We start from the raw sequence: 23974 nt of genomic DNA, 5'->3' as shown, positions 1-23974 counted from the left end.
ATTTCTTTGGTTTTTAAACAAAATGCATTTAATATCAGATGAGAACATCTTAATAGAAGTCCTACAACGGGATGCCACAAGATCACAGAGACACACAGAATACATTAATAAAAGTTAACCGTTTTCTTCAGAAATTTGTGTACTCATTATACACTCATTCTGTGGCCAAATACCACAGAGACCGTGTTGCAGCTTAACGATTTATTGTGAAATAGAGGGAAATAAAAAAAAAATGCAATGACAGCTGGAAAAAGGGAACTTATGTCACCACCGTGCTCAGTGAACTTCATTTCCTTTTTGAGTTTACAGGCGAGCTGAATGGGTAATGTGCATTTAGCTTTAAAACTCGCAACCAAACAACTATTTTAAGCTACCAAAGAGCTAGTGTCAGTCATGTTTGATGGCCCAGGGGGTTTTGAGGTGGAGGAGGATGATGAGTGCTGGGCACGACTGGAAGACTACAGAATGCTTCTCATCAAGACCATTGAGCCCTCAAGGATAACACCTTATCTGAGACAATGCAAAGTGCTGAGCAGTGAGGATGAAGAACAGATCTACAACGACCCCAGCCTGGTTATCAGACGTAGAAAAGTTGGTAAGTGTTTTTAGGACGCCTAACTGTTTCAAACATTAAATATGTAGAAAATATTGTTGAATGAAACGGCTACTGCATTATCTGAAGCCTTGTACCTTATTTTCTAAGGGTTCTCTTAAGTAGTATCTAGATATTTATATGGTTCGGGAATGTTTATTGGCTTATAGGAGTGCTGCTGGACATATTACAAAGAACTGGCCTCAAAGGACATGTGGCATTTCTAGAGAGTTTGGAGCTAGATTACCCAGATGTCTACCGCAAAATTACCGGCAAAGAGCCTGCTAGGGTCTTCTCTGTACTTATTGGTAAGTAGTATATTTTTAATTCTTAGTTGTTTAGTATACTTTTTAGTATGTTTAACAAAAATACTTTAGCCTCATCTTTTATGCCAATAAGCTATGAGAACATGCTATCAGGAGTTGTTAATCATGGGGTCTCTGGAGGTACTAAAAGGATATGTTATGATATCTTAGAGAGGATATGTTACATTTTGTTTATGCAATGTATAGATTACCAGGGTTTTTACATCTTTGTAGTTTCATTATATATTATCCTATCATGAACCCCAGTTTGTAAAAACCTTCAGTAATGTAATGTTTAATCCATGTCACAATATTGATATTATGACATTATGACAAATAATGAATTAAATTATAATCTAAATCTAATTTAAAAATAGTCATCTACCCAGCACTGCATATTACACACATTTATGCAGTAAAAAAAAAAAGAAGAAGCAGTTTTTGATGATTTGCAAATTACTTACTCAAAGGAAAAATGTTTTTTGAATGAATCTGAATCAGCTGAGGTCAGGTCAGAGGTCAGACAAGACTTGGAAGGCCTCTCTGTTAATTACATTTGAAAGGAACTGTTTAATAAAATTTATTAATATAAAGTTACTATTCTAGATTAAATAAACACATTATTGTGATTTAAAAAAGGCTTTTATAGCCTATATACAAGCACACCTAGAAATGATGTGCCTCTTTACTATCATTTCTATGGGTTCCGTAGGTTTAGAGAATAAACCTCTGTAACCTCTGGTTTAGAGAATTCTTTTTGTCTTTTCACCCAGACACAGCCGGTGAATGTGGCCTCACTCAGTTCCTCATGAGCGAGGTCTCTCGCCTACAGAAGCTGGCACAGGACGAACGGAGGAAGCGACTCGAAGTGTCTGCGCAGGCGGCGGAGCAGCTCGACACCATCCGCCAGCTGCAGCTGTGTGAGAGCGAGCTGCACAAACAGCAAGACCGCGTGCAGCGCATCCGAGAGGAGCGAGAGCGCATGTGCGAGGAGGCGCGGAAACTGAGAGACGAGAATTACCGCTTGATGCACGATCTGACCCGACTAAGCGAGGACAAGAACTGCGCACTCATGTGCAACAGAGACCTGCAGCTCGAGGTGATCAGTCAGTCCAGCAGGGAAAACCTTTCAAAGACAGGACTGGCTCATAGTTCACCACAAAAGAGATAAGAAATGATAACTGTAATTTTAACCGTAAATTTCATCATTCCGACTGCCTCGGCAAAGATACCATTAATTGCTGCAGAAACAACAAACTAAAGTTTATAAATCTTACACATTTTATAATCTTAAAGGATTAGTTCACCCAAGAAATTTAAATTCTGTCATGTAGTTTCAAACCTGTACCACCTTCATTCATCTTCGGGACACAAATTATGATATTTTTGATAAAATCTGAAAACTCTGACCCTCCAGAGACAGCAATGCTATTGCACGTACATTTCTGGACCTGGAAAGATTACAGTTGCATTACTGTCTATATAGTGTCAGGGAGGTCTCAGGCATCAAAAATATTGTAATTTGTGTTCCAAAAATATTGACAACGAAGCCTCGCGAGGGACAGTAATTGATGACAGGATTTTCACTTTTGGGTGAACTAACCCTTTAACAAATGAACAATGTTTTGAATGTTGAAGCCCACAATCACCAGCATTTAAAAGCTAAATGGCTAACAAGTTATATCACATGACTTTAATTTATCCATCTTTTTGTTGTTGTTGTTTGTTAAAAAACTATCTTTTCTTTTAAAATGTATTTTCTCTTTCCGTATTTCCTGTTTTCTGTAAGATTGAGAAATTGAAACACTGCTTAATGAATGCAGAAAGTGACTCAAAGATCCAACGGAAAAAAACGATAACCTTGAAGAATGCCATGGAGCAGAGGCCAAGTCCTGAACTGATCTGGCAGATGCAGAGAGAAAATGACCTCCTTACAGCTCACATACAAGAGCTCGAAAGCGCTTCCAAGGTAAATCTTAATAAAGCCTTAATAAACAACACTGATTCAAATATGAACGAGAATGCCTAATACGCACAATTCACTGACACAGGTCCAAACTCTGAAGCATGAAAAACTTGATTCGCAGTCATTAGAGGAATTCAAGCAACAAAGTCAGGCACAATACCAGGAGCTGGTGAATGATCTCTACAATCTAAAGAGAGACCTGCATGACGCAGAAGAGCTGCGTGATAAGGTAGCCTCTGTTTAACCTTTGCAGACTGGGTTTAAAGTAAATGTTACTGCAGTTTTTGTTATGGATATATGTGTATATAAATGTCAAAATATATATGTTTGTGCTGTGTATATTTCTTATGTATAAATACACACACACACATATACATTTAAGAAAAATATGTTAATATATATTAAATATATTTATTTTTGATATAAATTATATGAATATATATATATATATATATATATATATATATATATATATATATATATATATATATATATATATATATATATATATATATAATTCTGTTTTTAAATACAAGTATCGAGAGGACAAGGATGAGTTAGAACTGAAGTGCATAATGCTAAAAAAGGACTCCAAAATGTACCGTGACCGAATGGAAGACATTCTGAAACAGCTGGAAGAAGTCATCAAAGAAAGAGACAAGGTATCCCACTTTCCTCTTTCTATAACAAAGCATTCAGCAACATAATGTGGTGAACTTTATGCTCATTTTACATTAGATTAGCGATGTGCTAACAAGGGCATGCAGACCATAGTTGCCCTGTGGCAAGTTTTGATTCGGCCCAGCACAATCCATTTCAGAAGAGACAAAAAACAATAAAGCATATCTTCATTTTAAACCTATATATATTATATATACAACTTATAACTTAATTTGGCCCATGGCCCTCAAAGTAGTTTGATTTTTGGAAGTTCGTGGAAAAAAGGTTTGGTCACATCTGCATCAGATGAAAAAAAAAAGCCAGTCTTTATTCAGATTTATTCAGTGCATCTATTGTATCACATTGACCGCAACAGTTGTATGGCGATGCCCTTTTAATAGGCCATTTGTACGAGAGAAGAGTACCATTTGGAGAACTCCAAAAATCTCCAAGACAAAGACCTGTATCGCAAACAGATCCGGGAGATGGGAGAGCGTTTTGATGAACTTCAAGTCCAACTGTTTCGAACTCAAGGAGAAGTTCTTGCTCTTCAGTCAAAGATTCGCAAACAGAAAAACCCAATCCAAGTGGTATGTACATTTGAAATTTATACTACAGAGAGTGACCAGAGTGAATGGAATTGATGAGTCATTATTAAGTTTAAGCACTTCCTGTTGTGATGTAAGCACGTATAGTCACAAAATCCATGATCACTGGGTAGTGGTGTAAAACGAGGAGTATGAATAGTATGTGATGCGTTTTATTCCCTCAGAATTCAGAAGAAAGCTCCTTGCTGAGTTCATTCGAGGTAATTAAACTCTATATCAAACATTTAATTGCGAATATCAGAGATAAGAAATTTGAGATCAGAAGATCAGATAATGGTTTCTTTATCATCTTAAGTTGCATTTGGTTTGTACTCTTTTTAGTCATCAACAGGGTTGCTTGCATTTTGTCCACAGATGAAAAGTCAGACTAGTGAGGAAGAGTCCAGGGAAAGGGGTGAAAAGGGTAACATTTTCTCCCTCAGATCTCATGCAAAAAATAAATAAATAAATTATATATATGTATATATATGTATGTTTCTAAAACATTGCTCCTGCTCTGTCACACAGATATGAGTGAAGAGTCACAGAGCCAGACATCTGGAGAGTACAATGTAGGTATGTTTCTTGTGGAATGCATTCATATAGTGATAATGGCTTCATTTTTTGTGCATATTTCATGTTTGCAGTGTTCTGAGAGGATGTTCTCTGAGGAGGACATATCAGCTAATTGCAAACTTAAAGGAAAATGCAACTTTCATTATAGGAGGTTGGTTTTTTTATTTGTATTCTTTCATGACAACAGTTTAACCATTGGAATTAGCCACTGCAGCTGAGCTACTATTTCAGATTTTAATGAAATGGAATGATTTGTTTTTAAGCTATACTGCTAATGCTGGCTTTTGCACAGGAAACGTGCTTTGAGAACCAAAAAATTCACAGACAAAGAGAGTGTGCAGAGCATACTGGACAACACTACTGGGAGTGACACAGACGGGATGTGACATACAGCTTTGGACAAGGATACAAATTCTGGCCTTCTTGGAAGGCATATTAAAATTCAATTTAATAACAATCCAACATTGTTCTGCACCCAGTGACGCATAAAACTGGATTAACATCATATCAGTACCATAGTGTTCACTGTCAAAGTATGTCCACTCAATCACTTGTATTGAGTCTTATCTATTAATATATAATAAATATGAAATGTGATTTTATGTAAATCTTGTTCTCATGGGAAAAATTGTGAAAGCTTTGAAGGTATGTGCAGTTTGATTTAAAAATTAACATATTCAAAAAATATTCACTGAACTTAAAAGTCTGATAGTTATCTCATGTTTCTCATTTAAGCTCATGAATTATACTATATGAACTGATGTGAATGCGATCATTTTTCTATAAACTTTTTTGTGAAATTATAATAATTATAACAGTTTTTTTTAATCAAGGGCAAAACAATAAAACTAAAAAATGTTTGACAAAATATGTATTGAGGGTTTTTTTTTTTCTTCGTTTGAATTGGAAATTTGATTGGACAGAACATACCACTTGACTCCTGCGTCACCTGCGTGGCTGCCATAGCAACGAGAAAACGCTGAGGCTGGGCAGGCCCGAGTGAACGCTCCCACGAATTAGAAATAATATTACTTAGACAACTGTGTTGAAAACACTTCTGATGGACCAACCTTCCTATAACTAAGCAGTGATTTCGATACAGTTTTATTTTGACCGAAACATAAGCACGTCACTCCTCGGCTACGATGGTAGACACGCGCGTGCTTCCCAGTGGTAAAGTTTATCGGCACATGTTTGACGCTCAGGTAATGTTCTTGCACTCATAGTTTCTGAACGATAAAAGGTGCGTGTTTACACGTTGTTGATGTTTGTAATATTGCGGGTAATTTTTGGACGCAAAATCGTGGTTCGTGCTCAGGTTCAGTTGTCTCTGGCTCTCTTTGACTCCCGGAGGACGCGCGTCGGAGACGAGGGCGACTGTCTTCTCAGTGAGGACGCGGCAGACTCTGCGTCGCAGCGGCTCAATGGGACGTCCAACATCGCCACACAGTACGATCCCGCTGCCGCTGCTCAAGATGCGAAGTTTGATTAGAATTTAAAAACATGAATGCTCATTAAAAGTGCCCGTTTTGATAGGAACACACTTTACTCTGGTGGAAAAAGAAATGAGGGCCGGGATGATAGTGAGGAGGTTTGGGGTCTTCCAGACACTGTTGGTGAGGACTGATAATTGTTTGCAAAGTAGAGTCTTTTCTTTCAAGGCATTTTTGCTACAGTGTAATCATTAAGGAGTGAGTAATAATAATGATCAACATGCTTGTAATTATGCATAATTTACTCACAATTTTAGTACTAGTGCATGTCAACAACAAGGACACTGCATAGGAATATGTTTTGTAATGCTTGTTCACTTTTTGTAATGCAAGATTTCTTAAAATGTTTTTGAATGAAGTCTCTTATGCTCACCAAGGCTGCATTTATTTGCTCAAACAGTAATAATGTAAAAAACTATTAACATTTAAAATAACCTTTTTCTATTTGAAAATATTTTGAAGTACCATTTCTGTGATGTCAAAGCTGATTTTCAGCAGCATTACTCCATTCTAATTTTTATTTCCTAACCCAACAGACGAACACATCCTAATATCTATTTAGAAAACAGTTGTTGCTGCTTAATATTTTTGTAGAAACCCTAATGCTTTTTCAGGATTGTTAGAAAAAAAGAAATTAGCAACATTATGAATGTCTTTACAGTCAATGAGTCCTGGCTACTTGTTTATTTAAGGTAATAATAATTTAAAAAATCTTCAATTAAATCTTCTTAATTAAACATTTTTCAATCAAAGAAACTATAAAGACAAACTCAATAAGTAAAACTCATAAGGCATTTTTGCTAAATCTGTTTAACAATAAATATACTGTATGATATAAAATTGACAAAAAAATATTGTGATTCTGTTTTGTTTGTAGTTCCAGAGAAGAAAAACTCAGACATCATTGATCGTCTTGCAGAGAAAAGGCGAAGGGATCACAACGAAGCTGTTTGTCAATTGCAGACAGAACTCTCCAGCATCAGTGTGGTACACACCCTATCTAATATTTATTATAATATATATATATATATATATATATATATATATATCTGAAAGGTGCCTTAAATTGAGATATTTCTTCATCTAGGTTTTTGAACCGTTATTCAGACAGAGAGGAAAGGATGTCCTTCTCAGATTTTCAGAGCATAATGACAATATTGAAAACCTTATGCAAAAGATAGAAAACACCTCTGATTTGACAGCACACAGCTATCAGGTTAGGACCAAATGTCATATACAATTTTGTATTTGTAATTGTGTTTAGGATCACTCAACTGTTAATCATTCTTTGTCTTATTAAGGACATGCATGAGATCTGGAACAAAGTCTGCTATGAATCTTCCTTGAAAAGAAAGTGGATTAAAGAGCTAGATGAAATATACACCAAATACGAATCTGAGAGAAAAGCTATGGTATGAGGTCTATATTACATAAAGCATGTTTTCCCAGAGTCAGTAGAGTAGTACACTGCCTATTTGTCTTTCTTTCTCTAGATTTCAGCGTTATTGAGAAGGTCCACCACTAAGCTGGAGAAAATCAGTTTTTTGATGCCATGTGACGTCCACAGACTGATCGACAGTGAAGCCATGGTAGTATATTATGCATGAAAAATATGTATTTGTATTTTTTCAGTAGTTTTTTTCTTTTGTCAAGAATCCATATTTTCCACAGATGATAAACCAAGCTCTGCTGGCAAATCAACGTGCTTTGGCCAAACTGTGCTTGAATTTGATGGAGAAACATTTGCAGATGGATATTTCCCAAAGGCTGAGATGGGAGGAAAAGCTCCAAGATTGGAAACAAATAAAACTTAATGACGCAGTTACCCGGTTCAGGTTGGTCTGATGTGAAGAAAGATAGACAGAAAGATAATGCCATATTGTTTGTAGTTTTTGTTAGTTATGTTATGTTAGTTAATAATCCTACCAGGGCAACCAGAATACTGTACAGGGGAATAATATTATCTACAAGGTACAACATATTTATGTTCTTCCTGCAGAGGTTTTATGAACAGCCCTCAAATTCAGAACCCCAAAAACATTCAAGATACTCTGAGCACTTTGAAGTCAGATCAGAAAATACAGAGAGATGAACGCATCCAAACGCTGGAAAGGATTAGGTGAGAAATTAAACATTGTTTTACACGTCATTTCCTCACTGATTGTTAGTTAACATGTAATATTAACATACATTTTCTGCCCATATCAAGAGACATGATTCCTCCAAGAATCTCAAAGTCATCAGTTGCAGAGTGGTATTCAGCACTTTCTGCCATCAATGAGCAAATCGGTCAGAAATGTGGTTCTCATTACAGTAACCCACGATTATACAATGGTAGTCTTTGTGATTTTGCGCACTGTCTTCTATTTCTTCAGATTGTATTCACATTGCCACAATGGACAAACTTCATAAAAGCTTCGAGAACAACTGGCAAGTATGTTTGGCAGAGGTTGATCTCTTTAAGGTAAGAAATAACTTTTGCTTTCACATTTGTAAATGTAAATATATTCCCAATAATGTAACAATGCAAGGTAACAATATTCTTTACTCACAGATAGAGGTGTCCTCATACGGATTCACTTCAGACGAAATACAGAATATTGTTAATGTGGAGATACTACCTCTCATTGGCCAGCACCAGTCACAAACTGAGGTCTATTTAGAAAAACTTGATGTAAGTTTTGTTTCCTCAATGCTTTAAATGAAACCTCTCTACTTTTATATTGTGTTACTTAAATCTTCAACGTTTTTACAGAAAGCTTTTGAGTGTTTAACCAAAACCGCAGCTTATGACAGTAAGTGCCTGTTGAAGTTTATGCGTGGGGTAGCTCAGCTGTGGGAAAACCACTCTGCAGGCATGTTGAACAGAGAACATCAACTACAAAGTGCACTGGCGTCCCTCAGTCAAGTCCAGGAACTAGAGAACCAGGCAAGATTGTGTTAACTGTTTATGGATTACAAGTAATGCTTTTTTGCTGTATTTTGTTGCAGTATTTTGTAACATTTCACACCTTGACATGTTTGAACATGGATATAAGCTGTCAAATGTCTCACACTGCAGCGGAAAGAGGCCCAGCTGGATATGATGCTGGACAAACTCAGGCAGGAAAGCACAGATGAAGCTCTGAACGCCTCTTTAAAGAAGACACTAGGCTATTTGGAAGAGGTTAAGAATGGGTAACACATTAAGATTTCATTGAGAAGTGTTTTTTTGTTCAAAATGTGAACTTCACTATACAAAGAAAAAAACAACAAAATAATGAATACCTGGGCTTTTTAGTTAATCATTTTTTTAAATCGTTTTTAAGGTATATGAACATTTATAAAGAGGAAGCTGAAATTGTGGAGTCCTACCCATCGTTAGTCTTGCAGGAATTACATGCATACAGTCATTCTGTGAGCAACTTCTTTCATGTCAAGGAGATTTATGGCCAGGTAAATGTTCAACCAGAACAATGCCAGTATCTCTGTTGGTTTAAAGACAAACATTGCTAAAAATGACTGTTTTTTATGACAGGACTCAAAGGAGTTTTGCCAGCTTTATCCCTCTCTTAAACTTGGTGAGTTGAAAACTAACACCAATAAACTGTATTTTTCTGTTACCTCTGCACCACCCATTATCATGTTTATTCAGGTCAAAGCGTGACAAATATTAAAACTGAAAGATTGGAGGCAGAATTTGAGGTCAAGCACAGAGGCGCACGAAAGTCATGTTTCAGCAATCAAGGAAGCTCAACATTCAGCTCATCCAGTACAATGGTAATGACACGTACCTCTTTTATTTTGTTTCTACTTCAATATTCTAAAAGATGTCATATATTTCTGTAGGATGACCAAGATTGTATGAGTTTAGAATTTTCAGTCTCTCAAACCAAAGAAACTCTCAGTACTGCAAAAGGAAATGTGTACAACTGCTATGGGTTTTACACTACCCACGATGAGGAACAGCAGACAGACCTTAAGGAAACCAAGCTAGTTTTCTACCCAAAGGTTCTCATTGTTGAACTGCTACAAGAGTAAGTGTACAGTAGAAATGAAATGAGTAAAATGGAATAATGCTTTGTTTGATCATAGTGATGTCTATTCTGTGTTTTTCCTCTGATTTGTTCAAAAACAATGTACACAATCAACAAACCAAAAACCAGAAGCTAAAGTGTTTCAATCTGAAATCAAAATTGTGCAATAAACAAAAATCCATGTTCTCATTTATATAATTTACTTCTTCTTGTGGTTCTTTCAGTTTGCTTTATATTAAGTTTTTTTTTTGTGGTTAACTAAGAAAAAAAAAGAATATCGAAAAACCTTTGTTTTGTTGTTCCATCATAGTGTAAGACAGAAATTTTTCAGCCATCTGGAAGAGAGGTTTCATAGTACTCTAACCAGCACTGTAACTTTTGTGGAGACCAAGAAAGAGAAGCTGAAAGCTGAGCTGGAACTACGTCTACAGCTCCACCAACCTCGTGCTGCAAGAATAGAGATGGACATTCACAACGTCAGAGCAGGTTTGTCCTCTCACCATTTTACTCACTTGGAGAAGTGTAACAGCCGTGTGAAAAACAAGCATGCTTTAGCATACATTTAAAAAGACTACTTCACAGGGATAATAATAATAATAACTGAATGTAATTTTCAGATGTGAAAATCATCATAAAATGGTACAATCAAGATGTGCTGTTGAATTTACTCATAAGCATTTAATGTAATTTAATTTTTATTGAAACTTTTAATTAAGCATTTGTAATAACAAAGTTGTTTAGTACTTTCAAAGTATATTTTCTCTAAATTGAATATTGAAAAACACACTAAAATTTAAATTAAAATCAAGTGAGCTTTAGTATGTTTGTACACACGTTGGAATTATTATGCGTTATGACAAAGTAAATGTAAAAAGTGCTCTCATTAAGTGGCCTTTTATTTCGTTAATATTATAAGCACATTCTTATATATGTTCCTTTTTTTGAAGTACACTATTAGTGTACATTCGGTACAGTTAAGCATACTTTTTTAACAAAAGAGAAGTAAAATGTTGCAATCTGACATTTCATAACTCTGTTTATTACGTGGCCAGCTGAACTGGTGCTTCACCGAGAACGCATGGATCGACACTGCAAGGGAATACTGGAAGTCCTAGAAGACTGCCGGACAGAAGTACAGGAGTTACAGATTCAGCAAAATAAACTGACAGAAGACTTCCTAATGCAAATCTACAATAGAGAGAAAGATTTTACCTTTGCCATTAATTCCGAAAAGTAAATGAATGAAAACAAATAATGTATAGTGGTAATCACGATCTCACACTTATTCTGGCCATTTTTATTTACAGGATAAATACAATTCGTACCTCGCTTCAAACCAACCTGAACAAGCACATCAGCGTCATCCAGACTCTACAAAGAGACTTAAGACAGAAGACGGAGTTCAGATTGGAGGCCCTTAAGGACTCAAACGTTCAGATAATGAGATCTTTCAAGTATGTCATTGACATTGTCTCAATGTTTCTCTCTGTGTTTTACAGGGAGTTTGTTTATGAAATTTTAATAGATCACTGATCATTGATGTGTTTTCACAAGATTGTTTTCTGAGGGTGGGAATTTTACACCCCAAGAAATCGAAGTTTTTCATTCACATCTGGAAAAAATGGACAAGCGCATTGATTCTGCAGAATGGGCCATAATACAGGACATGGAAGAAAGAGAAACAAAGTGTCTGGAGCAGGTAGATATTTATTATTAAAGAATCAATTATTTACAGTGAGAGTGAGAATCCATTTTTTTTCAGGCCAAGGATATACTCAGGAAGTTTGAGGAAAAATTCCAGTTTTCTCGCCATCGATCTGAAGTTTCTTGAAAAAATGCAGCAGATTTTTATAAATACACGGGTCCAGATAAGAGGCGAGGTACTTTAATTATATAATTTAGTCTTATTTCATTTCCGTTTCTCTTTCTGCTGTTCATAAGTTGTTGAATTTGTATTTGTCTGCCCAGGCTTTTAAGAGTAATATGCAGAAAAAGTCGATTGACAACATGCTGAGTAATTTAAAGGAAATGACTGCTATGTATGACCAACCCAGCTCCAATAAGAAGGTAAGTACTTCATTAGTTTCACATTTATACCACTGTAATACTGGCCTGCAGAAAACAACTTGTATTGTAGATTGTAACCGTAGTGGAGTTGACCAGTTCAACAACTTCTTTGATGGAGGAGCTAAAGAAGAGGTGTCAGTACCTTGACTGCTTCTTGGTATGGCATTACACATTCTGATGCTGCAGGCATATTCCAATGTAATCCCTAAAGACTGATGATAATAGTTTGATATATTTTTATAGGATGCCTCTATGGCTGTCCCCCGACCACAGACTCCGCTTCAGGGGGCTTTTGCGGTTGCAGCTCGTCCTAGGTCACGTATGCAGGAAAAAACAGGCAGTCCAGATGGAGACGGCCTGCTCTGTCCTAGCCGCATTGGAGTGCCCTTCATGGATGATGCGGCTCTGGGGGTTATCAAAGGCCTGCTCAAGTCAGTGTCTTCAGATTTAAAATGTTCACCAACATTGTCGACATAAGTGACTCAGTTTCACTCAAGTGATTCACTTTTTCATTCGGTTCATTTGCATCATTGCTTCTGTTGTGGGCGAGTATTTGTAATGCCTTCAAACAGGAACACGTGATATCTAGGTAAAAAAAAAAAGAGGAAATTAACTATTATTCATGAAATTTTTGTTTCCTGCTAACAGGGTAGGCAAAGCTCAAGATCTTAAGGAGGCAAACCTTGACCCAATAGAAAGACGCTCTTCAGCAGGTTGGATTGTTTGTGTCCTCATAATTTACAGTAATATGACTGTTGTGTGGTTAGTAGTTTGCCTATTTACACACATCTGTGACTAGATTTTGTGGTTTCTTGTAAATATCTTCAGCAAGGTTAAACTCCCCTCATGGATCCGACTGGAGGTCAGGAAAGAGCCCCAGTCAGTCTGGAATAGAGACTCTGCGCGGAAAGTCAGTGGAGTCGATGACTGCCCAGAGGTTTGACATTTCAAATTTAGGAAATACTATTAGAGAAGTGGCTGTCTCTTTCTCCTGGTGGTAATGTAGTAATATAGTATTATGATCATTTAAAAAAATTGTACCACATAGAAAATGATCTATAATAGATCCATTTAGTGATCATTTAAAATGGACATTTATGATACAGAACGTTTTATACCTTTTTTTTCAAACATTTCTGTCAGTTCTGTCAGAAGATTCTCCAAACCCAACCGCTTTGATAAAAAGTTCCTTATTTTTGGCTCAAAACCTGAAGAGCAGCAGGACAGGTCAGTGCATTTGCTGGCTGTTTTTTCTATATCTTTTCTTTTTTTTTGTTATATTAATATCATTTTTGCATTTCCCAGTGTTGCCTTTAAAGCTTCAATAACCAGTATTCTGTGGAAAGCCAATGATATTCTGCTCCTGGTGGCAGAGGTACGGTGAAAAAATATTAGGTCAATCTGTTTCATACAAATAAGGTGTTAAAACTGTTGATTTTGGACTGAGCTGTGTGTCACCATCAGGAGTTCTATAAGAAGAAAGAGCGCCGACCTATCACTCGTCCTGAACAACTGCAGGAGACATTTGATCAGTGTGCAGAGGAGATACACAAAAGACTTCTTATCTACCAGAGCCAGTCACATGATTACCACAACAGCTGTCTGCAAGGTTAACCCATGAAATGGCCCAAAATGTCCAAAAAAATAGGCAAACCGGTTACAATGCAATATGTGTGACGATACCATTCACTTGTTAAGTCTGATGTCAAATGTCACTGTTTCTGCCATTATTTAATCACCCTCAAGTTGATCTAAACCTGTATGAATGTTTTTCTTCTGATTAAAGGCATTTTGGACAAGACCAAACCCATCTGGACGCTATTGACATCCTTAGTATTTTTCTCATATTATGAATGTCAGTTCAGCTGTTCTTCAAAATATCGATATGTTTAACAGAAGAAAAATACTCATACAGGTTTGGAAAAGATAATGATGGACAGGCAAAATACAATATTTTTAAATTTCAGTACAAAGAATAACAGGGATCTGGTTACAAAACAAAACAATGTGCATTTCTAATATTTATTAATATGTTACACTTTTCGCTCTGTGTAGAATTTCAGCTGCAGTTGAAGACAATTGAAGAGTTTCTGTGCAGTGTACCAGAGAAGCTTTTTTCTAAACTAAGAGATCAATACCTTGAGGAGTTGATGCAAAACATGACAGAAATTCAACACCGGTTTCAACTAACTCAGCAGCAGAGTGAACAAAAGAGGGTACGTGAACAAATGCAGAACAATGGTGAGAGCAGAGGAAATTATTCTGTCATCCTGACCTATCAAGTTCCTCCCTTGTAGTCACTCTGAGGAAGAAGGCACTAAACTGTCACAGTGAAAGAGTACTGTTATCTACTTCAGATGTTTGCAAAGTGTTGCACACATGAACCTCGTAAAGAATAGGTCACCAGGTTTGTCCTATTTTGTGGCCTGCTGTCGTAGAGGGAACACAGGGGTCAGTTGCGTGTGCGTCTGAGCCATCCGGCCTGTGAGACTGAACTAAAACAACTGGTGCTGGCTGAGGAGGAGAGACAGACAAAGCAGAGACAAGACGTCCAGAATACCAGACAGGAAGCTCAGGTTACAAACTTGGTGCTTTAAGTGGGTTACTTCAACCCAAAATGAACATTTTGCCATTAATCACTTACCCCCATGTTGGTCCAAAACTTGTAAATGCTTTGTCCGATTTTCAAACACAATGGATGAGATTTTGAAACAATACTTTTTGTACGGAAAGAAAACAAAAATGATGACTTCATTCAACAAATCTGCACCGTTATGGTTGAACCGTTGATGGACTACTCTGACAATGTCTGTTCTTTTCTGTACCTTGACAGTGATAATTGTATGGCATTTAGTGGGACAGTCAAAAGCCTTCTGGTTTTCATCCAAAATATCTTAAATAGTGTCTTACAGATTTGGAATGAATTTGGGTTAAGTGACTAATGTCAACATTTTCACTTTGGGGTGGAGTTTCCCTTTAACTCAAGAAATTTCTGCTTTTATTGATTTTTTTTTTTTTTTTTTTTTTAATCACAAACGTTAAACTTGGTCTACTTCTTTCTGGACAGGCCTACGCTCTCAAAAATGCAGAAGAATTTGTTACTGCTCTTGCCAGATTGGCGGAGACCTTACTCTTCCAGTTCGATAACCTCATAACCATTCATGAGGTTCAGGTGGGACGTAAGTTTATGAATTATTGGATAGAAATGTAGATGGTGCCAGAATCAAGGTTACATGATATGGCTACAATCAGTGTTGGTGTTTGCATAAGCAAAATGAATACAATTATAGGAAATAGGCCATTTTAATGTGTTTACTGAAAAAAATAGTATATATTGAATTTATGCACAATTTTATTACAATGCTGATAACAGGCCTGATAAACCTTATCAGGCCTGTTATCAGCCAAGGACAAAAAAAAGAAGGAACTCTTTTTTCCCTATGCAATATAGCTATAAAATAGTATAATAATTATGTAGACACTGAGACCTATCTTGACAGATTTATGAATGTGGCAAAAAAAACTTTAAAAAACATACTTTGTATAAAAAGTAACAATGAAACTTGTTATTGTCCTTACGAGTAACACAATAGTGCAAAATGTTGCTTGCAATTTTCCTGCAACACTTCTTACAATAATCATTCATTTACTGATTCGAACCTGAATGTCTTTTGGAAAAGCAGATGCTGAACAAAAGAAAGCAAATATTACTGCACTCATCCGCCAAACACAAACTGACCATTTGCTGGAAGAGAGTAGCAGTACTCTAATGCAGAAAGGCAGCAGGTGTGCAAATATACTCAAAATAGATGTCTTTCAAGCACCATTTTTGTATAGTATATGGGACATTACTTAGGAATGATGAATGCTGAATTGCATGTGTTGTTTTGTAGAACGTGGTCAGGCATTTGTTATTTTGGATTCACTGATGGCAGCTCATTTCATAAACAATCTCAGGAAACAGCCACCATCACAACTGCTAAAACCACACTAGGGCATCTTAAGGCCATTGAGGAACGAGACGCGGTGCATGAGGTAAGTTCATTTTAAATAAGTCGGATTTACAATTTGTTCTTTTTTTAAACGTGGCTGAAGAATGTTCTAAATAAAAATATATATATCTGTATCTATATACACACACACATATATAAAAGTGCATCCGTTAATCTTCCCCCAGAACTATGGACAAAGGGTTCAGGAGGAGTTGTTCAAAGCCCAGCGAGAGCATGATGCTCAGGAAAGAGAGCTTCAGGAGTGGCATGACCACTGGCAGAGTCAGCTAAAAACCCTCGCTTCACTCAACTCTGAATGACCACGAGACATTTATGGACACTGACAATCTAATCCGAGGCATTAAACACCCTCAAAGAGAAAGGACACTAAACTACACTTGTGCTAACTCAGCATTTACACGCTATTCTGTTCCATGTTGTTGGATTCAATGGCTGCTATGAATAGGCCAACACAAAGTCTGATATAAAAAAATGTTTATTCCTTATTTTCAAGTTTAATTGGTTAGTGTTTAGCAAGGATTAAATAAAAGTGAATTCTAATAAAAGCAACTCATCTTATTAGTTGTACAAGTCCCTAAAACAATAAAATTGACATACAAACAGAATATGTAAACATAAGAGCATGATAAATTAAGCACTACATAGTGCTTTACAGTCCATTTGGTTTGGAGTTTTGAGGTTGAGCAGCATAATTTCTCATTAAAGAGCTTTTCACATTTTTAAATTTGGGTACTAGACCCTAGAAACTGTATTTCACAGATCTCTGGAGAGCAAAAAGAAACAAATGGATTTCAGCGTTTTCTTAGGAGAATATCCCAACTCTCTCTCCAGCGCAGTGCAGCAAGCTCGTCTGACGATAATGCTGGCTGGCCGTAGGTCAGAGGACTCAGGTTGTGGTAGGACATGTATACTGAACAAAGGACCGCCAGAATAACACCACCAAATGCTTTCCTTTGAGCTGGGGATCTGAGAAACAACACGACATACAGATCATAGAACGCAGACGTGCGACTCACTCTGGAGTGACAAAAGGTACAGGTTTCATTTACATACGCCATGATTCTCGAGTTAGTCCCTACATTTTTTTTTTTAAACCAATCAATACTTGTATTCACCAAGAATGCATTAAATTAACTATTTTTAACCAGAAGTAGATTTTTTTTTTTTTATTATTATCAAGGAATCCTTGAAAAAATGTACAATTTTTCCTCACAAATATTAAAGCAGCACAACTGTTTTAAGTTTGAACTGTTAGAACAATAAGCAATATTTCTTGAGCAGCAAATGACCATATCAGAATGATTTCTGAAGCACCGTGTGACTACGAATGACGACTGCTGAACAATGTTTTTCACATTTTTACTGTTTGCACTGTTTTGATGATTGGTGAGCAAAATAACTTTTTTTAAAACATTAAAAATCTTACCAACCCCAAACACACCGATGATTTTCAGACAGAACTTAGAACTCTTACCTCAATACATGGATGTACAGGTGCTCTATGACTATGGGTGTCTGCAGGATCTTGAAGGTAAGTGCCGGAAGATAGTGATACAGAAACAGTGTCTTCTCCATTAAGAAGAACGGCAGGTAGTTCACTGCCCAGCCTCCAAAACAAATCACACCAGCCAAAATCAGCTGTTCCCAAGAGTCTAAGAAACCAGAAAAAGCAGGGACAGTTAATGTTACAGAATAGCGTCTATCCCCAATACTGAACTTCTTTCTGCAACGTCTCCCTCACTGTGTGACGAACATGAATGATGCATCAAATCATGTGGCAGTACTTCCAGGCACAAACCTTGAGGAATATCTTCAACCTTCCTCCGTCGTCTTAGTAAGTAGGTCAGAAACATAAGACAGTAAACAACTAGGGAAAGGTTTGCAATGGCCCAATTGACAATATTCCCGATCAGCTGAATTTGTGCCTGTATTAAAAATAGAAATGATTAGATTAGCCCCGTATTCATTGTATTAAACGCAAAGACGTGAAAGAAAAACCATTAAAGATGCTGACATACATTACTTGAAGGATGAAGCCAGTAGGCAATGTTGGTGTCCATTGTGATCCATTCAAGAGGTGAAGAGCTGTATTTGTGCTCAGACTCTTCATTCTTTACTGTCAGCATCTTCCACTGTTTCTCAAACACACAACACCAGCTCTAAATGGCTGTTCTGATGGCATCAGGACCATTATTCATATTTAATATTCACCTGCAGCTCAAGAAATTTGGCCATAAAAGTGAGGTTTCTCTTGATGTCGCTGTGTGTAGGTGATTTCAACTCCAGCTCCCTTTCCTTCTGCTCCTGACTTCTGCCATAGCGATGCTCCTCCACGTTCCAGACGCCGCTCTGCTGGTAGCCTTTATAAATCTTATCCCCAACCACCTCCAGCTGTTTGAAACCCCACTCCGGCAGAGACGCTCCACTGAGCTGCAAAACATTACAGAACCGGTGTAAATAACTCTTTTAAAAGCATATTTTGTCATCACCCTCATTTTGTTCTAAAGCTATATGACTGACTTTCTTCTGTGGAACATAAAAGATGTTTTGGGAAATGTCTCAGGATTTTTTGGGCTCCAGGGTTGTTTCGTTCCAAACATTCTTCAAAACAACATCTTTTTCGGAAAGACAGACAGTCACACAGGTCCGGAAACACTGGAAGATGTATTATTATGCCTTTTATTTTTCGTACAAACTGAACTAACATACAAACCTTTAAAACAGCTGAAGTGTTCACGTGGACTAGTCGCACCTCTGATAAAATCGTTTTCCAGATCTCTCTATCGGACTCTCGGTTCACTATGTCCTACAGAGCAATGAAAAGAAGGTATCATTTAAAAAAATCCTACTAAAAAACAAACAGGAGACTTATGGGTCTTAGCTCGTATCACTCTCCACAGATTCTGAGCTGGCATAGACACATTAAAGTCAATGTAGCCAGTCACTTCCTGTGAGTGAGGACTCATGGGGGCTGCAACATCATGTCTTGAAAACAAAGCACAGTTAGGTTATTGCTACTACAGTTTTAAACAGATTACAACAAACATTAAACATGGTCATCAGTGTTATAATAATTATGAATTGGTAATGAAATATCAAAATAATTAATTGACATTACTGTTGATAAAAAATTATTTAATTTCATTTATTTACATCTCATTTAATATGAAATGTAACTTTAACAAATCGAATGATGGTGAAGTTACATTACGTGTTTAGGTAGCGAGAGGTCATTCCATGCAGCAGCTGGATAATATTGCCATGTCTCACAGGTCTGGGGGGGCTGCTGACCACGAGACTGTGCCTGGGGTGGACAATTACATTTACAATACAATTTATGTAAAGCTTTTAGCTGTAGCCCACATACGAGTCACATGAAGTTCACAAATTTGTATTTAGTAATGCTCATAAACCCATAAACTAAAATTAGCTGAACTGATTATGTCAGTGAATGTTTAGCAGTTTTTTTTTATGCTTTAAATTAACATACCGCCCAGGGTCTTTAATAATCCACCAGTTGTTGACATCTTTAAAAGGATAGCAGGTCACCTGCTGCTGGTGGGAGCTACCACGGCCATTTTCATACCTTTAAACAGAGATAATTAGGAAAGATCAGCCTGAAGATACAGTCGATTGGGATTACGTCACGTTTAACCAACAGCTTGATCCCGATGTCTCACCTGACTGGATAGTTAGCCTTGTGGGAGTGAAGCCAGCAGGGAACAGGTTTACTGGACACGGTGCGGAGAGTGACCTGTGAGCCGAAAGCAACATCCAAAGGCTGCCCCTGAGTGATCCGAGCTAGACCGCCCTTTATACGAGAAATACCAGAATACCAGGATCATTACACTGCATTAAACCAAATTTGTTTAAATATATTATTCACATTACTATTAAAAAGTATGGTTTCAGTAATGTTTCTTTTTAACCTCTTGTCAATGGGACACCTGCGTTCACTTCACTACGTTACAATTAAATCCCAAACCAATCATTACAAACTATATATCTTTGGAAAGGTCCTCTAAACAGATCTTTTACCACTTTTTTTGTTAAAAAGTTATGTAGGAAAAGTAATAGATTAAAATATGACAACAGTCTGACCTGACACAGAAAGCTTTCTTAGTTGATTTTTTCCCTGTCAAGCTTTAATAATCATACATCAACTGAAAAACTGAAATGACAAAATTCATCGTTTGATACCCATTTCAAACATTGCAATACCATTGAAAGGGTACATTAAAATAATGTTACTAAATGTTTTTGTGAATTATAAAAATGTATATTTGGATAGCGCACTTTAATGCCTAAAGTTAAAAGAGAATCATAACTGGGGGTTAAAGAAACTGTTATTAAGCAAGGAAATTGTTCAACTGTGATAGTGAATAAAATAAAATAATATATACATAACACTGTTTACAAATAAATAATAAACAGCCCAGTTGTTTTCAGAAATATTTATGAGTGATTTCTAAAGGTTGACGTGACAGTGGAGTAATGGCTGCCAATTGTTCATTTTACATATTAAAATAAAATAAAAAACCTTTAAATAAAAAAATTTGTAATACTGTTAAACAATATTGCTGTTTTACTACACAGTGATCAACTAAATGCTGCCTTGGTGGGAATTAGACATAACATCACTAACCACAAACTTTTGTACTTTCAAGAAACTGATCAATACCTCTAGACTTGCTTGAAAAGCACTGCTCATCATCTGGTCATGTGGTCCACTGCGATACAACAGGGTAAGGTGGACATAGAAAAATCCAAGGTACATGATGACGGGTAACACCACAAGAGCCAGGAAGCGAACCAGAATCTGCACCACAACTTTGCCCTTTTCACACAGATCACAAAATCATAACGTGCAAATTCATAACGCTCTTAAACCCAACAGCGTTTGGTAACTAAAACTCACATGGCTTAAGGTTCTGTCTCCAATGACATGCCAGGTGTGTACAGCTGCCAGGCCAAGCAGTAAAAAGTATGTGAAAACACCCATGTACTTTACCCTGAAAAACAAGCATTTGGCACTACTTTAATATTATATACAGAGCAAGTTAAACTGCATGCGTGCACTTTCTTAAGAAAGCATTAGTGGCGATTCCCAAAAGTTCAAAAAACTTTTTATGACCAGACGTACCCAATTCCGCATGCACAACTGACCCCACAGGTCACAAGCCAAAACCACCTAAAAGATGAACTGAAAGAAGAGAAAGCACATGACACATATATGACCATCAAGCTGTTGCAAACAGCATTACAGTCACAGAAGGCTTACAAGACGATCCATTTACTTTCAGTCGTTTAGCAAACGCTTTCAACAAAAGCGACTTACAAATGAGAACTATCCAGACCCGAGACCGACAAAACGGATATCTTACTTGTGTGCTTTGTGGAAGCGGAGGTAAGACAGTACAGCTAACAGCAGGAAAAAGATAAGAACAGACTCCAACAGCATGAAGCGTGATTGCACAATCAAGGAGTTTTCTGCAAAAATGAAACAAACCTATTTAACCTGAAGTAACAGACATCATTAGGGAATGAGTTGAAAAAGATATGCTGAGCGCTCACCCATGAGGAGGAGCACACAGGCCCCCAGCGCTGTGGAATGGGAACATCCGAGCTCCACCACCAGAAGATAAGCAAGAGGTATACAGAAAGAGCCAGCGAGGGCCGGTATCACCCGAAGGCTCCAAACAGGAACATTACTGGTGTATTCTACAACAGACCCAAAATCAGTACGAGTAATGCAATCACTTATGCCTATGTTGTATAAGATTAAAGGAAAGTTGAAACGTTGTTTTGAGCAGCCTTGCCTGAACATTCACGACCGTTTGAGGTCTTGTAAGTCTTAGTGTGTCATGTAGCTTGATGCAATGTAAACGTTGCTGGCACACTGAAAATCATTCATTTCCGTTTTTGATCGCTGACTGCATTAGTCGGAACAGCCTGAAAGACTGTATCATAATGGTTTTTGTTTGCTCTAGTGGCTCGTTTTGTAGCATAAATACTCAAGGACTCTTATCTCACTAGTGATTCTTGGGCGTGTAAAAAAGTCTGAAAATATGAATTCAAAATTGAAATATTTCACTGTTTATCTCATATTAAAGGTAAAATAAAAATACAAAACGACACGGTGCACGAATAATGATTATACTAATGATTTTTCAAATATTTCGCTGTTCGTCTCATATTTAAAGAATAAAATAAATGCAATTTATAGCTCTGACTTTGTGTACGAATGATGATTATTTTAATGGCTTTGAAGTGAAAGCAGGTACTTACATTAATATACTACTCTATGTAATGTATTAAACCACATTTAAAATGCGACACAATATCTAACAGGTGGTCCATGCCCCAATCTACTAAGTGGCACTACAATAGTTTATCTAGAAACACTGGCATGAAAAGTTATTTGGCTACGTCAACCCAACATAAACCTGTATGAGATGATCACCTGCTCCTATTCTGTTCCAAACAAAGTTGCCGTCAAATCCTCCTAAATACGCTGCAAAGACCAATAATATGCATTAGTAGATATAATTAGTAGTCTTACTTCATGAATAAAACAACAAAAACCTCCTCACCTCCTAAAGCTAGTATCATGTGGCCAAAAGGCGGACCACTCTCATCAATGAAAAACACTTGCTTCATGTACAGAGACAGGAACTGTCCATAATATACCTCATCAAACCTGTAGCAGCGTACAAACATGATACATAATCGACAACACTAAAAGAATATACACATGTATGAAAAAATGACAATCTGGAAAAATACTTACACCACAGCTTTAGGAAAGTGAATGCCATAGAGTCTGGTCAGGAGAGCTGAGAGTGTGACCGCCACCAGCAGCAGATTGATCTTCACTGCCACACTGATGGGCAGTTTCACACACTGCATGCTGCCATCCATTCATACCGTTATTACTACATACCTTGCATATTCACTTTTGGGTTTTATTTGCATATACAAAGGCGCGTGTCATGCAAATACGTGTAATCTGTTTACCTTGATTCGGTTAGATGTAGTTGTGAATTTCTCGAGAGTTACGCAATCATAGGTGAACGCTGCTGCCTTCTTGAGAACATGTGCTGCGTCTCCCGCAAAACGCAGTGAATACCGACCATCGCTAAAACTCGACTTCATTAATAAAATACACAGCCGTGTCTCTGGCGTAAGCCACGGCTTTAGTCTTCGTCTTAAAAAATACTTAAACAAGTAAATAAACCGACGGAACGTAGCGCGTGTGCGCTCTAGTGTTTCCGGCCAGTATAGCCCATATTTCAAAATAAAAGTTCAAACATTCCTGCACTTAGATGAATCCCTTTGTTATAAACACGAGAAAGTATCTGGACACGTAAAGCAAATACTAAAAAATATATGAAGTGTCATTTAATTGAAAGAAAAATAACACAAAATATGAAATCGTCAAAATAATAAACTATTATATATAAAGGCCTAGCTATAGATAATATAGCTATAATATGTCATTTTGTTTTCTGTTATAGAAATATCTTTGCAACAACAGATAAACTGTAATAAGATTTAAAAAATATTGAGAACCGACTGTATGCATCCACTAAAAATAATACAATCAATGTAATTATAAGTATTTAAAAATAATTGGAAAGTTAAGATTTAGAATAAAGGTTTTGTGTAATTTGTTTGATGTAACATGTATTATTGTGCA

At 36.9% G+C, this 23974-nt stretch overlaps 3 protein-coding genes across 6 annotated transcripts; 2 read left to right on the top strand and 1 right to left on the bottom strand.

Annotated features, from left to right (window-relative positions):
- The first annotated feature begins 281 nt into the window (after positions 1–281).
- card9 (caspase recruitment domain family, member 9) lies at positions 282–5547 on the top strand. 4 transcript variants are annotated; one of them, XM_043239798.1, is made up of 12 exons: positions 283–595; positions 763–900; positions 1671–1996; positions 2687–2866; positions 2949–3092; positions 3400–3525; positions 3925–4113; positions 4296–4331; positions 4486–4534; positions 4639–4682; positions 4758–4837; positions 4979–5547. In XM_043239798.1, the coding sequence occupies exons 1-12, from the start codon at positions 394–396 to the stop codon at positions 5070–5072; spliced, it is 1608 nt and encodes a 535-aa protein (XP_043095733.1). In that variant the 5' UTR covers positions 283–393; the 3' UTR covers positions 5073–5547. The 4 variants fall into 4 exon arrangements, with proteins under 4 accessions (XP_043095731.1, XP_043095730.1, XP_043095733.1 ...); XM_043239797.1 differs by having other exon boundaries at positions 4453–4534; XM_043239796.1 differs by having other exon boundaries at positions 282–595; positions 4639–4837.
- A 118-nt stretch (positions 5548–5665) lies between these two features.
- ccdc180 (coiled-coil domain containing 180) lies at positions 5666–16820 on the top strand. Its single transcript, XM_043240124.1, is given in 38 exon segments — positions 5666–5891; positions 6005–6135; positions 6223–6302; positions 7057–7166; positions 7267–7395; positions 7481–7591; positions 7673–7768; positions 7851–8014; positions 8179–8298; positions 8389–8468; positions 8555–8643; positions 8734–8853; positions 8935–9108; positions 9241–9356; positions 9488–9614; positions 9697–9739; positions 9814–9938; positions 10008–10195; positions 10506–10681; positions 11248–11428; positions 11503–11649; positions 11750–11894; positions 11958–11996; positions 11998–12075; positions 12164–12262; positions 12333–12419; positions 12506–12693; positions 12911–12975; positions 13091–13199; positions 13406–13489; positions 13568–13637; positions 13727–13871; positions 14318–14478; positions 14701–14838; positions 15330–15441; positions 15946–16048; positions 16156–16297; positions 16440–16820. Coding segments are annotated over 38 exon segments (4467 nt in total). The 5' UTR covers positions 5666–5831; the 3' UTR covers positions 16575–16820.
- pomt1 (protein-O-mannosyltransferase 1) lies at positions 16732–23564 on the bottom strand. The gene is made up of 19 exons (XM_043240126.1): positions 23293–23564; positions 23066–23185; positions 22869–22975; positions 22739–22789; positions 21850–21996; positions 21660–21765; positions 21419–21478; positions 21194–21287; positions 20957–21112; positions 19956–20086; positions 19766–19861; positions 19487–19579; positions 19164–19260; positions 18989–19081; positions 18487–18705; positions 18294–18407; positions 18074–18200; positions 17750–17927; positions 16732–17241 (listed from the first exon to the last, which is right to left on the bottom strand). Exons 2-19 carry the CDS (start codon positions 23182–23184, stop codon positions 17067–17069), a joined length of 2163 nt encoding a protein of 720 aa, XP_043096061.1. The 5' UTR covers position 23185; positions 23293–23564; the 3' UTR covers positions 16732–17066.
- Between the last annotated feature and the right edge of the window lie 410 nt (positions 23565–23974).

Source organism: Puntigrus tetrazona, chromosome 5 (genome assembly GCF_018831695.1).
Source record: "Puntigrus tetrazona isolate hp1 chromosome 5, ASM1883169v1, whole genome shotgun sequence".
In the NCBI taxonomy this organism is placed as follows: domain Eukaryota; kingdom Metazoa; phylum Chordata; class Actinopteri; order Cypriniformes; family Cyprinidae; genus Puntigrus; species Puntigrus tetrazona.
This window is presented reverse-complemented; position numbering and strand designations above follow the sequence as displayed.